General features: G+C 35.6%; 1 protein-coding gene across 3 annotated transcripts in view; it reads left to right on the top strand.

Annotated features, from left to right (window-relative positions):
- Positions 1–15534, top strand: part of LOC149080690 (uncharacterized) — a 239265-nt gene that overhangs the window by 135629 nt on the left and 88102 nt on the right. For all 3 annotated transcript variants that reach the window (XM_089239904.1, XM_089239903.1, XM_089239905.1), the window contains exons 13-14: positions 3963–4048; positions 6892–7060. In XM_089239904.1, coding sequence (XP_089096030.1) covers positions 3963–4048; positions 6892–7060 — 255 coding nt within the window. The remainder of the gene's footprint in view (positions 1–3962; positions 4049–6891; positions 7061–15534) is intronic.

The following is a 15534-nucleotide window of genomic DNA, read 5'->3' as shown; positions in this document are numbered from 1 at the left end:
GTGGCAGTGATTCCAGTGCTGCCAAGAGGTAGTAGTGGATATAGGAGTAGGATCCACCAATTCAATATAGGCTTGAAGGACATTTGCTCCTCACTTGGGGTCACGTTTTTGGAGCTTCCCGCATTTAACGATAGGTGGCTTCGTTCAGATGGGATCCATTTAAATAAGAAGGGGGGGGGGTGGTTCTGGGAGGTTTACGATAGTCTTAGGTCAGGTTTTTTACTCCCAGACCACGTAGTCGGGAATGCGGGTTAGTTAATGATAATCACAACAGTACTGACGGGGAATTCCCACCTCTGACTTGGATGGATTCTCGATTGACACTAAATCACAGGGCAAATTAAAATGTGTGTTTATAAGTGCCAGGAGCTTGGGTAATAAGAAAGATTTTTTAGAAACTATGATAGTTGTGGAGGGCCTGGATCTTACAGCCATCACAGAATCTTGGGCAAACGATGGGGATGAATCATTCTTACACATCTCGGGATATGATACTTTTTTGAGAAATAGATTTGATAGGAAAGGGGGTGGAGTGTTGATATACGTGAAGTCCTGTTTGAAGGCTAGAGAGTGTAACGTGCAGAGAAGTAATATTGAAACTATATGGGTTGAGCTTGAGAACAAAAGACGTCATAAACTTATTGTTGGGGTTTATTACAATCCACCGAATAGGGATCCAAACTACATCGCCAAATTGCATGATGAAATTTCCTACATGTGTAAGCGTAAGAGGGTTCTCACACCAGGGGATTTCGATTACCCAGGTATTGTTTGGGAGAACCTTTCATCTAGAGATCAGTATGAAAGAGACTTTCTTAAGTTGGTGCTCGAAAATTTTTTGTATCAGCATATATTAGAAGCCACTAGGAGTACTGCTATTTTAGATTTAGTTCTTACTAGTTCTGAGGATTGAACATGTTTTGGTGGGGTAAGAGTTTTCTTCTAGTGATCATCGTATAGTCAGATTTCACTAACTTTTCCTTGGATAAGGTTGATAACAAAAGACTTGTTCCTTGTTTTCAGAGAACTAACTTTGATGTTTTGAGAGGAAGGTTAGTGGAAGTGTTCAAAGACCGGTTGGAGTCAGTAGGGGTGGTAAGTCAATGGGTAGAATTTAGTACGAAGCTGTCCTCTGTTTTGCACGATGTCATACCCTTTGTTCGAAAAAAGCGTGTTTGTACATCGCACCCTCTATGGTTCACGGATAGCGTGCGGAACCTTTATCTTGAAAAGAAAAGAACATTCAGAGAGTATAAAAGTGGTTGAGGTGACCTATCATTGTTTACTGATAAAAGAAGACTGTTGAAGAAAGTGATAAGGGATAGTAAAAAGGAAGGTGAATCTAGGTTGGCAGATAACATTGGCTCTGACCTAAAATCATTTTTTTGATATGTCAATAATGGATGTGAGGGGACGGTTGGCCCCCTCTCGATAGGAGGCTCTAGGTTAGAGAGCAATGTAATGATGTGTAATGCTTTCAAGACTTTTTCACTTCTGTTTTTAATGGAGATAATGATATTCGATATACGGGTGTTGCATGGGGTAATAAAACCCTCAACGATATTCAAGTAGAAGACGTGGAGGTCCTAAATCTTCTAAGAAATGTATGTGCAAGCAAAGCACCAGGACCAGATGATATCTATCCCAGGGTCCTCAGGGAATGTGCTAATGAATTGTTAGGGCCAGTCGCACAGATATACAGGAGTAGTGTTGCTGAGGGTATCATCCCAAGGGATTGGAAACTTGCTAATGTTGTTCCGATATTTAAGAAGGGTAGTAGAGAAGCTGTGTCCAATTATCGTCCAGTGAGTTTGACGAGCTCCCTCTCGAAAATTTTGGAAATTATCAAAAGGCAGTTTGTGAAGTGGATAGACGAGAATAATGTATTGTCGGATAATCAGCATGGGTTCAGGAAGGGGAAGTCATGTGTAACTAACCTCCTTTACTTCTATGATCACGTGTCTAAGGCTTTGGGTAAGAACAAAAAATGTACATGTTGTTTACCTTGATTTCCAAAAGGCATTCGATCGGGCCCAACATGGTAAACCCTTGAAGCGTTTACACAAGATTGGAATTGGCGGCAACTTGCTGAATTGGATAGAATCGTGGTTAAGAGATAGGTCGCAACGAGTTATGGTGAACGGGGAATTCTCTGGTTGGACAGACGTCACAAGTGGAGTTCCTCAAGGAAGTGTCCTTGGCCCAGGTATCGATGGGATTACTAGCAAATTCGCAGATGATGTGAAGTTAGTGGGGGTAATCAGGAATCAAAGCAATAGGGAGTCGCTCCAGACCAGTCTAAACAGGATTGCAGCATGGGCAAATGAATGGAGCATGACGTTTAGCATTGATAAGTGCATGGTCGCTCATTTTGGTTGAAACAACCCACGGTTCTCTTACGAATTGAATGGTGCCACTATCCCGGATGCAGCTAGGGTCACCGATTTGGGAATTGCTCATTGACGAGCGGCTTAGGTTTTCTGAACATTGTTCAGCGGTGGTCAAAAAAGCGAATAGATTGCTTGGTCTCATTTTGAAAAAAGTCTCTTCGCGTTCTCTTAAAGTCATTCTTCCGCTTTTTCGAGGCTTAGTTTGTCCTGGCCTGGAGTATGCTGTAAGGTTTTGGGGACCATACCTACAGAGATACATAGACTTGGTTGAAAGGGTGCAGAGAAGAGCTACGTGTGTCCTTATTGGCACAGAGAGCTTGAGTTATGAAGAGAGACTACATTTTTTGAATATGTTTACATTGGATGAACGCAGGTGTCGAGGAGATATGATCGAAGTGTTCAAAATTTTCAATGGGATGGATAGGATGGACCATGAACTGTTAGTACACCGCCAATCGACTGCTTTTACAAGGGGACACCAGTATCGATTGGTGAGGGACAATGCAAGGTTATGGTGTCACAGGGAATTTTTCTCTAATAGGGTTGTTAATAAATGGAATATCTTACCCCCGGAGGTAGTAAATTGTAACACAATTGACACGTTTAAAAAGAAATACGATAAACATGTTGGGGTAGATCGAGAAGCTATCCATACTTAGAATAAGACAACCATAAGTATTCTTTATGGGCATTGTATAATATTCTATCATGTGTATATATTGTTTACAGTTTTTTTTAATGGCATTTTTAATTGGGTTGCTGTATTTTTGAAATATGACATCCATATTTTTATGGGCATCTTTTTCTCAGCCACCTCGTTGGGCATTTTGCCTGTTGTGGCTTTGTTTTTGTAACTTTTTCTTGATTGATTTAAAAATAAATGTTTGCAAATTTTTTTTGTTAATTTTTTTAACTGAGTGCTGAGGGTTACCCCCTTTGGGAGAATCTCCGGATTCCAAAAGTTGGCACGTCTGAGTTTTGTACATTTCGATCTAGAATGCAAGAATTGATTGCTATTCATACTATCATGAATTTGATTAGCGTCAGAGTGCCTATTGAAAAACAGTTCTGTATCCTCTGGGAATGGCAATGTTCAAGTTTGATTTTTTGCAGTTATTGTAGAAAAATAAAATAAGATTTTCTTTTTACTAGTATAATCAATTTACCATTATCATTGCTAGAGATATAAAATTCTTGATAATACTCTTTAGGAGAATATTCTTTAGTAGTTTATAATAGTAATCCTTCCAGAGAATGATTATTGCTGAGAATTTTGCATCTCTGCCTTCACCTCAGCTCTATCTTATTTTTTTAATTTTTTGGTTTGAGAAGTCAAAAAAAGTATTGCATACTCTCTAATGACAAAAGGGGGACTTGGAGAGGGAGAATAAAATACCAACTCCTCTGAAATTGTTTTGCCCCGAAATCTTTTTTCCTGCATTTTTTGCGTATTAACAATATCAACTTTTGAGATTTATCTCTGCTAGTTCAACTGCAAATTGTTCGAATTTGTTGCCAAAAGCCTGTGTGTAAAGGAATTTATTGCTGATCTTTTGACCTTTTTATTTCAAGGTAGAAAAAGTGGACGTGCTGGATTTGCTAAAAGGTTTTTCAAGCCAACACCCAGTGAACCAAATTTGTCATCTGATGTTTTGAAGGCATGTATTTTATTTAAAGAAATTTTCTTGTATATACTTGTTTGTGGACTAAAAGAAGATATATGTCATATATGAAACTTGAGTTTCATATTGGAAAAATTTGACATTATTTGTAATGTGAATTGCTTAACCCTTAAATGCTCAATTTTTTTTCAAGCTGATAACTTTTTCTCATAGTTGACATGTATATAGAAAATAGAAAGCCTGAGAAAATAATTTTAAAAAATCTATCTTGAATTGCACCATTTATACAGGACCTTGAAGAGGCTGTATAGATCTTCAAAAAAATCTCATAAAATTTATTAAACTACTATTATATTCCAAATATGCAACTACCTTCTTTGCGATTCACACTATAGTAAGAAAATAATTTTGGTTGTAATCTTCAAGGGAAAAAAAAGAAAAAGAAATGCAAATAAAACATTTTTCAAAAAATCAAGCAAAATCACATCCACATATGGTCTGAAACAGAGTTGTTAATTGGAACATCTACCATCCAATTCACAAAATAATAGGGAAAGAAAATGACCTCGGCTTAAGTGCTAAGTGGATTCTGAATTTTTATCTTTAAACGGGCTACATTAGTCAACAACTAAAGCAGTGGTTCTCAACCGGGGGCCATATGGCCCCCTTGTGGTACTGGGACATTTCGGGGGGCCACAGGGGAAAATGAAGGTAAGGGGCCATGCCAGGTAGTTTGGAGGGCACCAGAGAGCTGAGAAGAAAAATTTCGGTGTGAAGAAATGAAGCTTTCAAGTCAAGGTTGTTCAACCCTTTGAACAGTGTGGGTCACACTTCATTGGTTTGAAAACGTGTCGCGGGCTACTCAAGTGTAAATGTGCCAGAAAACTTGCTGGAAATGTGCAAACTTTGGATAATTGCAATCTCCAGCGCATCCCCTATATGTTAGAAGTTCCTCAGCTTAACATGGGGGCACGTTAGGTTTAATGAAGGTGAATTGCAAGCACATCCACATCATAACCATGGCATACTCTGATCTGTTGTTGAGCAAGAATGTTTGTGCTTTCAACCTCATAGCCAGAACACGGTGGACAACATATTTAACATTTATTAAGTAAGTTGTAGTTATTTGTTCAATTACTTTGTTTTTTGTGATGTTTCCATGAATTATGTTTCTTAATAATTAAGTTATCTTTTTTCCATATGGCTGGCTATCGTTTCCATTTTATGAGCAAATTTCCCACGTCTTGGATGATGTCATTAATTTTACATTTTTAAGTATTTTTTTCCCTTTACCAAATAAAATTTAATTTCTTCAGGAATATTCATGTCAATTTTCAAGTCATTCTGACAATCATTCTTTTTTTTACAGTGTTTTGAAATCAGAACCTTAGTTATAATCACCCTGTATATCGTAAATCAACACTAATTAATCTGCATTATTTATGCTTCATTAAATACATTATATTCACCTAATTTTTATTATAGTTTTTGCAGAATAGCTTCCTAATTAAACATACTGAAAGTAACTGGAGAAAACATATGATTAATAATTAAAAAATATTTCAAACTTGTGAAGTAATCCATTGAGTTAAGCAAAAATAAATTGCAAAAATTGGTTTTTGTTAAAATGTAAGAAATATTTGTGATTAATTAATATGGGAATAGTGTTTATTACAATAATAAACATTTATTTTAATTAGAAGTTTGAATGATTTTTCAGAAATTTTATTGTTTTTAATGTTGATACTATTTAAAAGAAAAAACCGGGTTTTTTTACCAACCCTGGTTTTTGATGGCAATTGGCAACGTCCCGTATTTAAGAGATCCTGTTTCTTAGTATTTTTCTCAATGAAATATGGTCATCTAGTCATATGAATGAATTTGAATTGAATTTTTCGCAAATGAATTTTTGTTAACTACGATTTTTAGCTACCCTTTATTTCCTGCACCCTTCACCCATTTTTGCAGTAATTGGCCAGCTTGCTATAAATTCCATCTTTTGACTACAATTAGTTATCCTGAATTTAGGATTGCCATTTCCAGCATTTTCCCTGATGGATGTATGGTGAATTTTAATATAAAGGTACAATTTTTATTTGAACCTATAAGGATATTATTAGTATCAATTACAATTAATGAATAGTTTTTCATTAAGTTAGAATCAAATTAACAAGTCTACCTGCGGACCACTTATGCCATCGTCGCAGACCATAGGTTGAGAAACCCTGCATTACTTGTTCATAGTAAATAATGATTTACATTTCCTTGATTAGATGTAAAATTGTGATAAGTGTGGAAAAATAAATTCTGTAAGTAATATTAAAATACAATATATCGTTGCTAAATTTGATTGCTAGTGTCATGGCAATAAAAATCCTTTTATTACCAGTTTTTTAATACTTATTTAAATAAATTGCATAATTTAAATTCATTATTGATCATTTGAAATTACCAATAATTTTATTTTTAATTAAAAACAATTTTATTAAAATTATGATGAAATATGAATGTTAAGAAGATTGATATTGGGTATTCGGCCAAAACATTAGCTGAATATTCAGTATTCAGCCCCTTCCCCCCAGAAAAAAGGGAAATGACTTCCCTGGGAAGGGTGGCTGGAATAGGAATAAAGAACAGAAAACCTGTTCATCACGGCCTTTTCTTTCCATTTCATATATTAACAATAATACCACTTTTGAGATTTATCTATGCTAGTTCAATTGCACATTATCCAAATTCGTTGCCAAAGGCCTGTACTTGAATAGGTTAATCAGAGGTCTCTGGAACCACTATTAATTTTGATGCTTAAAACAACTATCATCCTATTATAATTGTAACAAAAATACATTATTCAAAATCAATTGATTTTATTTTAATAGGAGATGAAAGATTCTATTCAAGAAATATCAGCAGATGATGTACTGCATGGCAGAAGTTCACAAAGACAAGTAATTGATTCTGATGAAGACACCGTGTCAGAAAGAAGTGCTACGGATTCATCAAAAACCAGAACATTATCCCGCCAACCTCCACGTGTGGGACGAAGAGGTAATAAGTTTAAATTTAATATATCGTCAAAATGAGTTTATTTTATTTATTATTTTTTTGGTAATAGATCAAAGCTTTTTAGATATAAAAACTACATTTTTATGCCCAGTTCAAAAAGGCAAATGCCTGAGTGTCATGGTGGTAAAATGCGCATCTATCACCATGAAGGTTGCCGTAAGGTCCCAGGTTCAATCTTGTAGAAAAATATACATATTTTTCCTAACGAGCTTGAGGTGACGACCGATAGTTGGCATCTTCATTTCCAACCTAATTCGTTAATGACATTAAATTGCAAATAGTGATATGGTCTGAGTTGGTGTGTGGTGAAGTATTAGTTCAAAAAGGCGAAAACTCAGAAAATTGTAGTTTTGAGTTAGGCGCACCATGAGAATGGTAAAAATGCCTGCACATATTGCAAAATGACAACAATCCCAACGCTGCTTATACTCTCCCTTACCGTAATGAAATCTGATTTGATTCCTATTCAGTTCCATATAAAATAAATCTTCAAAATGTAGATATTTCAAAACATAAGATTTTTTGCTGGGGTTTTTGAGTTATTGCTTTTTTTGAACTGAGGACTGTTGATTTTAAATTTGAACCAGCTTTCAAAGTTCAAAATTTATTTCTAATTTACAACAAAAAGTTATTAAAAAGCTGCTTTTTTGCAATTTAAACTTTTTGTACATGTGTTCGTTTGATGTTCTTGAGTCTAGAAAAGAGTACAGATTGGGGGACGAATAGTTTCGGTTGAATACAAAATATTCAGTTTCTATGGCCCGATATCAGTTGACTTCTTTTTAAATCATTAGGATTAATGTATGAAATTAGTGTTTTAGTTTAAATTGAAAATTAAATTAAGGATAGTTTTAAATGATTGAAATTGATCTAGCATTTCAAATGTCTTAGGAACCAAGAATTTTTTTTATTATCAGGAAAAAAAAGTGAATTTTTTCCCCTATTTTTCCAGAATTTTTTGACACTTTTGGTATGTTGGTAGACGTTGAAATAAACTCGAAATTTTAAAATCTTTTCTGGTTACAGTTTAGAAATTTTAGGTGCCAATAAAAATTTTACAGTCGTTATTTGGGGATTTCTTAAAGTACAGTTATTCAGCTGAAGGGCTGAATAAGCTAGATACTGAATGTCAAACATTTTTCCCTTCCAAAAGAGGTTGAAGACTTTACCTCTTATTCTTTAGAGCAGCGTTTCTCAACCTTTTTTGATTCACTGAGCTTTTTTTTAATATATAATTTCTTTTTCTTTATGTACAGTTGAACTTGATTATATTGACTTTGTAGGTAACGGCAACTCAGTTATAACGTCATTGATTAATGGATGAACCAGGTATCAAACTCTTGCCACCTCAAATCATCCTGTGGTAATCTTACGGCGAGTATCTTATCGACCTGGGCTACTGCACCCTTATTTATAAGGAATTGGTGATTTGTAGGACAATTAGCAACATTTTAGCATTTTAGAGAGAATTGGCGATGTCCTGTATTTATGATTTCAATTTCCCGTATTTTCCCTAATTAATGTGCATGAAGTTTTTTTATATTGAATCTGAAAAAAATTTTCACACTTAAAAGGTCTTGAAAATGTCGATTTGGTTGTAACAAAATTTCGCGAAATCGTGGATGTCATTATAATCAAATTTGACTATTTATTAAATATAATGATTTATTTAGTTTTTTCCTTGTGCTGCCATGGAGCCCCTGGGAAGGGCAAACGGAGCCACTCTTAGGGCTCCGCGGAGCACCGGTTGAGAAATGCTGCTTTAGAGTATTCTCCACTTTTTACCCATCACTAAATCAGTACTTGATATATGGCATCATGCATATAAGTCAGTAATATTCATTATTGCTTCAAAATCATGAGTTTTTATATATAGTGTACGACAAAAGTTCAGTCGCCCTTTGAGATCACATGGTATCTGAGACACATTAATTGCAACATCACAAATCAATTGCCATTCATTGAAGTGAGCATGTATTTTTTTTTTATTGCAAAGTAATAAAATTAAGCTGTGCATTATGACCAAAATTATGGCAAAAAAATAAGAAGTGTAGCATATAAACATTCAACACTATATAAAGTTTAGACAAAATCACTTTTTCTGCAAAATAAGAACTATTTAAAAATCTGGTCAAATGGTCCCTTTTTATTAATAAGTTTGTTGATGCAGGTTTTTATCATAAAATTAAGTCTTGATAAAAACCTGCATTTTATATGTGGCACAAAATTATATCAACTCCTCCTCCAATGGAAGCTCTAAGTATTTTTACAGACAAATACTGTTGATCATTTTTATAAACTTCTCGACACAATGTCTCAGATTCTCAATAAGGCTGGGCACACATTGGTTAGTCAAGACTAGACATTTTGTTCAGGTTGGTTTGTATGGTGCAACATTTCAATTCATATGACTAACTGGGTGGGACGCGCCATACAAATCAACATGAACAATAATGACTAAGCTTGTCTTATCCAACCGGTGTGTGCCCAGCCCTGGTTTTGAGATCAGGGCTACATACCTACCAATCAAGAATTTATATTTTGCGCATTAAACCAGTCTTTCACGCTACCTGATGTGTGTCCGGTCTAACTAAAATCTACGTGCATTATTTTGCAGAAACTCAATGATAATATACTGGTTCACCGAATAGTAATAGATCATCTATTATCATCTGTATGTATAATGCTGAGCATTTTTGCATTCTTTAAGAAAAGCTATTGATACCATTCCAATAGCAGAATGCCCCAGCCCTTCAGTGAACACACTACCTAGAGTGTGTCAAAAATTATTCTGTGGTTCCTTAGCAAATAATGCTCTCATCCATCTGGACAGTCTAAGTTGTATTTTTCTAATCACTGAAAATAACTGAATACAATTTCAGTCTATATGATGTACACTTACGAGCTCACTGTAATCTTTGTTTTGTACTCAGGTTTCATAACTGATTTTTTTTCCCCACATTTTTGTTTCAATACTTAAACACAATTGTACCAGTTTCTCATATTCATCTGCTAATTGCATTTGTTAATACTGAAAGTTCATATAAGCTTTAATTAGTCATGTAGTAATCTTTTACGAAGATTCCCGTCTTTAATTCTTCTGTCATTTCCTTTTTCTATAACACCTATCCTTCCCAATGTTTGACTCTATAGATACCACCTGCAGATAATACAGTGAAACCTCAGTACAATGATACTCAATATAATAAATCTGTGTATGCAACAATATTTTTTCATGTCGTCTTTGGCAATATCTATATTCTAATGTTAAGCTGCTGTCTCTCGGTATAACTGTAATTCCTACAGCAATGTTTTTTCTTGATTTGCAGAGTATCTGTATATCAAGATTTCACTTTACTTGGTTGATAGATATTTTAGAACACTGTAAGCGAACTGCAATTTAAAAAAGTCTACCCTTCTGATTTCAACTTTTATATTAGGCTACCACTTGTTCAGAAATGTTCCCTGTAGCTTGCGACACCTCAAATAACTAATGCTATTAGGTCGAAGACATAAATACTGAAAAACAGTGATGTCATTTGTGGCGAATTTGCATATTTCAACTATCGGTTGCAAAAATTCTGTTTTTTATATAAACTTCAGTGAACTCAAATTTCACTCTTATTAAAAACTTACTTTCATTACAAATTACAGCAGTGGTTTTTGTATTCCAATGTGCAAAAAATGTTTAGAGAGACAGAAGTATCTCATAATTCTTGTTATTTAATAATTTGGTTTCTTTTTAATTCTAAGATAAAGAACATGGGTTGGCCTTTATTAGTGCAATTAGGTCTAACCACCCTTCAGAGACATCTGCTTTTTTGAACTAGGGGGGTTCCACCTGGTGATGACCCTTGCACAACATCAATACATTTTCATGCATTCAATTTTGTGTTTCTTTTCTTTGAAAATTCTTTCTCTAATCTTATGTTAACAGGGTGCATAGCAAACAGGGTATGGCATTTTACTGGCTAATCATTCATCCTAGAGGTATACTTCCAGTTAGAAAAAGTTTCCAAATAATGTGTAGTATTCAGATGTCATGTTGCAAAGGGTTATATAGTTATTAAAATAAAAAAACTTTTTATACAGTCCCTGTGTGCCTAAAAACTTAGTTAGAAAATTGTTGCCCTGTCGCACCCATTGTTTGCTGTGCACTCTGTATATATTTATACGCTCATTGCCATAAGCGTGGATATCACTGGCCAGTATCGCTTGTAGTAGTGTCTTGAGAAGGTGTCTGCTCAGCATCTTATGTGATGGAGGTTCTATGACAGCATCAGTCCTGCTCCGCTGTCCTCGCGGAGGTCTCTTTTCTCCACATTAGGCGCACAAGACCAGGTTTTGGTGAAGAGTTGATGTTCCGAAGAGAAAGCTAATACTCCCCATCTCTCTCGTCCCACAGCTGTTAAGAACAAGAGCCTCTAGGTCACTGTGTTCAACCTAGTTAGACTGTAGACTCACCAGAACATAATGACGTACTCTGCATGAGGCGAGACGCCCTGCCAAGTGCTGAACTTTGTGTGTATTTTTAGATCTGCTTTTTCTCTGCACAGTGGTGGCTTTTAAGGAAAAACCTCTATATTCCAAGAACCAATCAGACAGCAGAATCAATAGCCTGTAAAAACTTAACATAATGAACAGGAAAACTCATTTACATATACAAAATAAAACACTATTTTCAACTGTTGACATATGGAAGTTGGCAACATGGCCAGGTCTTCAATGTTTACCTTTTCTATTGTCCACAATAATAGGTCTATTGCACTTTGAAATTCTCATGAAATTATTGACCTTGATGTGGTCCATGGCCCACAGATGGCATGAAGGTAAAAAACATTGCACATCCCTTCTGTATAACACATTCCAAAACATTTATCACAATTTTATATTGCACATTAATATTTATTCTTTGAGTTAGATAACAATCCCACGCGGAACCCCCATCTGTAATTCGCGAGACTTCCCATCATTAACTGGTGGGCCCCCTCATGTTACAATACACGGTTGTCATCATTGTCAAAAGGAATCTCAATTCATCGCTGAAGACAACCTGGTTGCATTAGATTGCATTTCAATCCTGTTGAGCTCGACACCGCTCCAAACAGGCGACGGTGGGTGGGTGTCATTGGTAGCACACGTAATGCACGCCACAATACCAAATGTTCTTCAGCAAGGCGCCTCGCGATAGTATTTTGCCTGGAGTATTAAATTTTGCCTGGAGTTTAATTTTTATTTTCAAAATAGATGTAAAAATTAGATTCTACATGATTGATTCTGTTTTAATGACAAAATCTGTTGTATTTGAGGATCTACATTAGATTACACAAACATGGATGAAGCTCTTGAATACAACTCATCAGAGCTTGGCAGTGAACAACTTTTGGTAACACATTAACAGTACAATCAGAATTTTCAGAAGATCAGAAATGATCATATTTGCAAGAGATATCAGATTCTCTGGTTTTCTGCAACAGTTTTTGTACAGACAAAAAAATGCTGCTTTTCTTGTGCATTTCAACTATTTCATTAAAAGTTATCTATTTTCATCCAGAGCTCTTCAGAAGATGAAGATAAAAACTCACCACAACCAGTTAATTTTCATATCTGGCTCTTCTTAATTGATTATTAATTAAATTTATCCTTATGGCATAAACTCACAAGATTTATCTATAAGTTTAATTCATTCACAAAAAATTATTTTGCTGCAGAAATACAAATACAAATCACAACAGGCAATATGCTCAAGGTGGCTTCATGCCCATAACAAATATGGATGCAATATATTTCAAAAATACAGCAACCCAATTAAAAATGCAATTACAAACAATATATATACATGATAAAATACTATACAATATGCCCATAATGAATACTTATGGTGGTTTTATTTTAAGTATGGATAGCTTCTTGATTTACCCCAACATGTTCATCGTATTTCTTTTTAAACGTGTCAATTGTGTTACAATTTACTACCTCCGGGGGTAAGCTATTCCATTAACAACCCTTTTAGAGAAAAATTCCCTGTGACACCTTAACCTCGCATTGTCCCTTACCAATCGGTACTGCTCTTCCCTTGTAAAGGCAGTCGATTGGCTGTGTACTAAAAGTTCATGGTATATCCTATCCATCCTATTAAAAAATTTTAATATTTCGATCATATCTCCCGATACCTGCGTTCCTCCAATGAAAAAATATTCAAAAATAAAGTGTCCAGTGTGGCAATAAGGACACGCATAGCTCTTCCCTGCACCCTTTCAGCCAAGTCTAAATGTCCCTCTGTAGGCATGGTCTCCAAAACATTACAGCATACTCCAGTCCAGGACGAATAAATCCTCGGAAAAGCGGAAAAATGACTTTATAGGAGAACACAGACACCTTTTTGAAAATTAAACGACATTCTATTCACTTTTTTGATCACCACTGAACAATATTCAGAAAAACTAAGCCACTACTAAACCAGACATGCACCTCGTCCACATTCCTCTGCAGAACTAACGAATTGGTACATGTTGGAATGTGTGTGTATGTATAGTGAACCTACGGTGAAGTTTGTTATGTGTAGTGCTGCCATCTGCAATCAATTTTTTTAACTATGAGTATTTTTCTCAACTTGTGAGTGAGTGAACTGTAATGAATGAATAATTATACCGTTGTAGGCAGGGTTGTTTGGTTTAAACCATGTTGGTTTTTTTCTAAAAAATTACATAAAAGCAACCTAAATATTTTTTCCCTTGAAAAATATCATTAGTTCATTATTAGCCAATATGTTTTATTCTTACGATATTTTACATTCTTGGGGCATATTCCGATGGCATATCATTAAACGGTGAAAGATGACATAAGTTTTTTTTTTTTCAAAAAAAAAATCTCAAAAGTGGCCTTAATATTATTTTTTTATATTAGGTATCTTGGTTGCGTAAACTTGTAAATAGAAGCCAAAATTTCTCATTCTTGCCACATTGTTTTTTTATCTTTAGCAAATTCATGAATAAGGATTGCATTGCACATCTTGATGTAGTGGTATATTATCTCGCAGGGTTGTTTTTTTCCTTCACAAAGAAGCAGCAGCAGTAGTGACACCATGCTAGGGACAGGTGGTCTTATAATCCAATAAAGACACTAGCTGCCCCTAAGGGACAAAGACCAATGTACTAGTAGTTACATTACCTCACAGATAGTTTCATTTTCTTTCCCATAAGAAGTAGCACATCTCATACTGTATATCACCCAGTCTTAATATTCAATAGTGTTTTTTTACTTTCACCATTAAGCCCAGTTAATCAAGGTTCTACTGTATAGTAGTAACAGCTTTATGAAAAAAATCAGCTATACGCAGAGGGAGATTGTAAAGTTTTGATTCCAAAACTATACAATAAGAGCTACTGATCTGAATGACTTGAAAATTTGCATGGGTACTCCTGAAGCAATAGAAATTTCTTTAGCAAAAGAAAAAAAAGTGCAAAATGTGCAACTAGGTGATGCTGTACTTTACCAGCAGTATAATCTTTTGTGCAACCACATCATTTTGAATGTTCAACAGCATCAGAGTGTGGATAGCACAACTTTTATCAAGATGCACATCACAGTACCAGCAAAGCAGCTGCTGAAGAACCATTCTGACAATAACAGAATGGCACAGTACCTGGCCGGCCGTCAGTTCACCTGACCTTAACCCTTGCAACTTCTGGCTGTGGTGGGGGTACCTCAAAATACAAATACAACGCCACAACAGGCAAACTGCCCAACGAGGTGGCTGACTTAAGAACATCATGGATCCCCGAGCCATTTTTTGGAGGCCCTACCTACTACTGCTACACCACGCATGCTCCCGCCCACACTCCCCCCCCCCCCCCGCGGAACCCCCCAACGAATCGGTACATGCGGGAATGTCGTGTACGTGTAGTGAAACCTGACGTGTTATGAACAGAGTTTGGATTGCAAATTTTGGTGAATTGCTAGCATATAAGGATGCTAGCAACGTTGGATGTAATGGGCCAACTGTCCCCTTACATCCATTGACGTATCTAAAAAAAATTTTGGGTCAGAGCCATTGTTATCTGCGAAGCTAGACTCATATTTTTACTATCCCTTATCCCTTTCTTCAATGTCCTTTTATCAGTAAAGGATGGTAGGTCACCTCGTCAACTTCTATACTCTCTGAATGCTCTTTTCTTTTCAAGATAAAGGTTATGCAAACTATACGTGAACCATAGGGTGCAAGATGTACCTACATGCTTTCTTGAAACAATGTGTATGACGTCGTGCAAAACAGAGAACAGCTTCATACTAAATTCTTCCTATTGACTTACCCTCATAACTGATTCCAGCCGGTCTTTGAAAACTTCCACTAAACGTTCTCTCGAACCATCGAAGTTGGTTCTCCAAAAACAAGGAATCAATCTTTTATCAACCTTACTTGAAGAAAAGTTACAGAGAAAACTTACAATATGATG

Source organism: Pholcus phalangioides, unplaced genomic scaffold (genome assembly GCF_987345545.1).
Source record: "Pholcus phalangioides strain wild (caught in Gottingen) unplaced genomic scaffold, Ppha-v1.0 ptg000011l_1, whole genome shotgun sequence".
Classification (NCBI taxonomy): Eukaryota; Metazoa; Arthropoda; class Arachnida; order Araneae; family Pholcidae; genus Pholcus; species Pholcus phalangioides.
The sequence above is the reverse complement of the archived record's forward strand: the minus strand, read 5'-3'. Positions and strand labels throughout refer to the sequence as shown.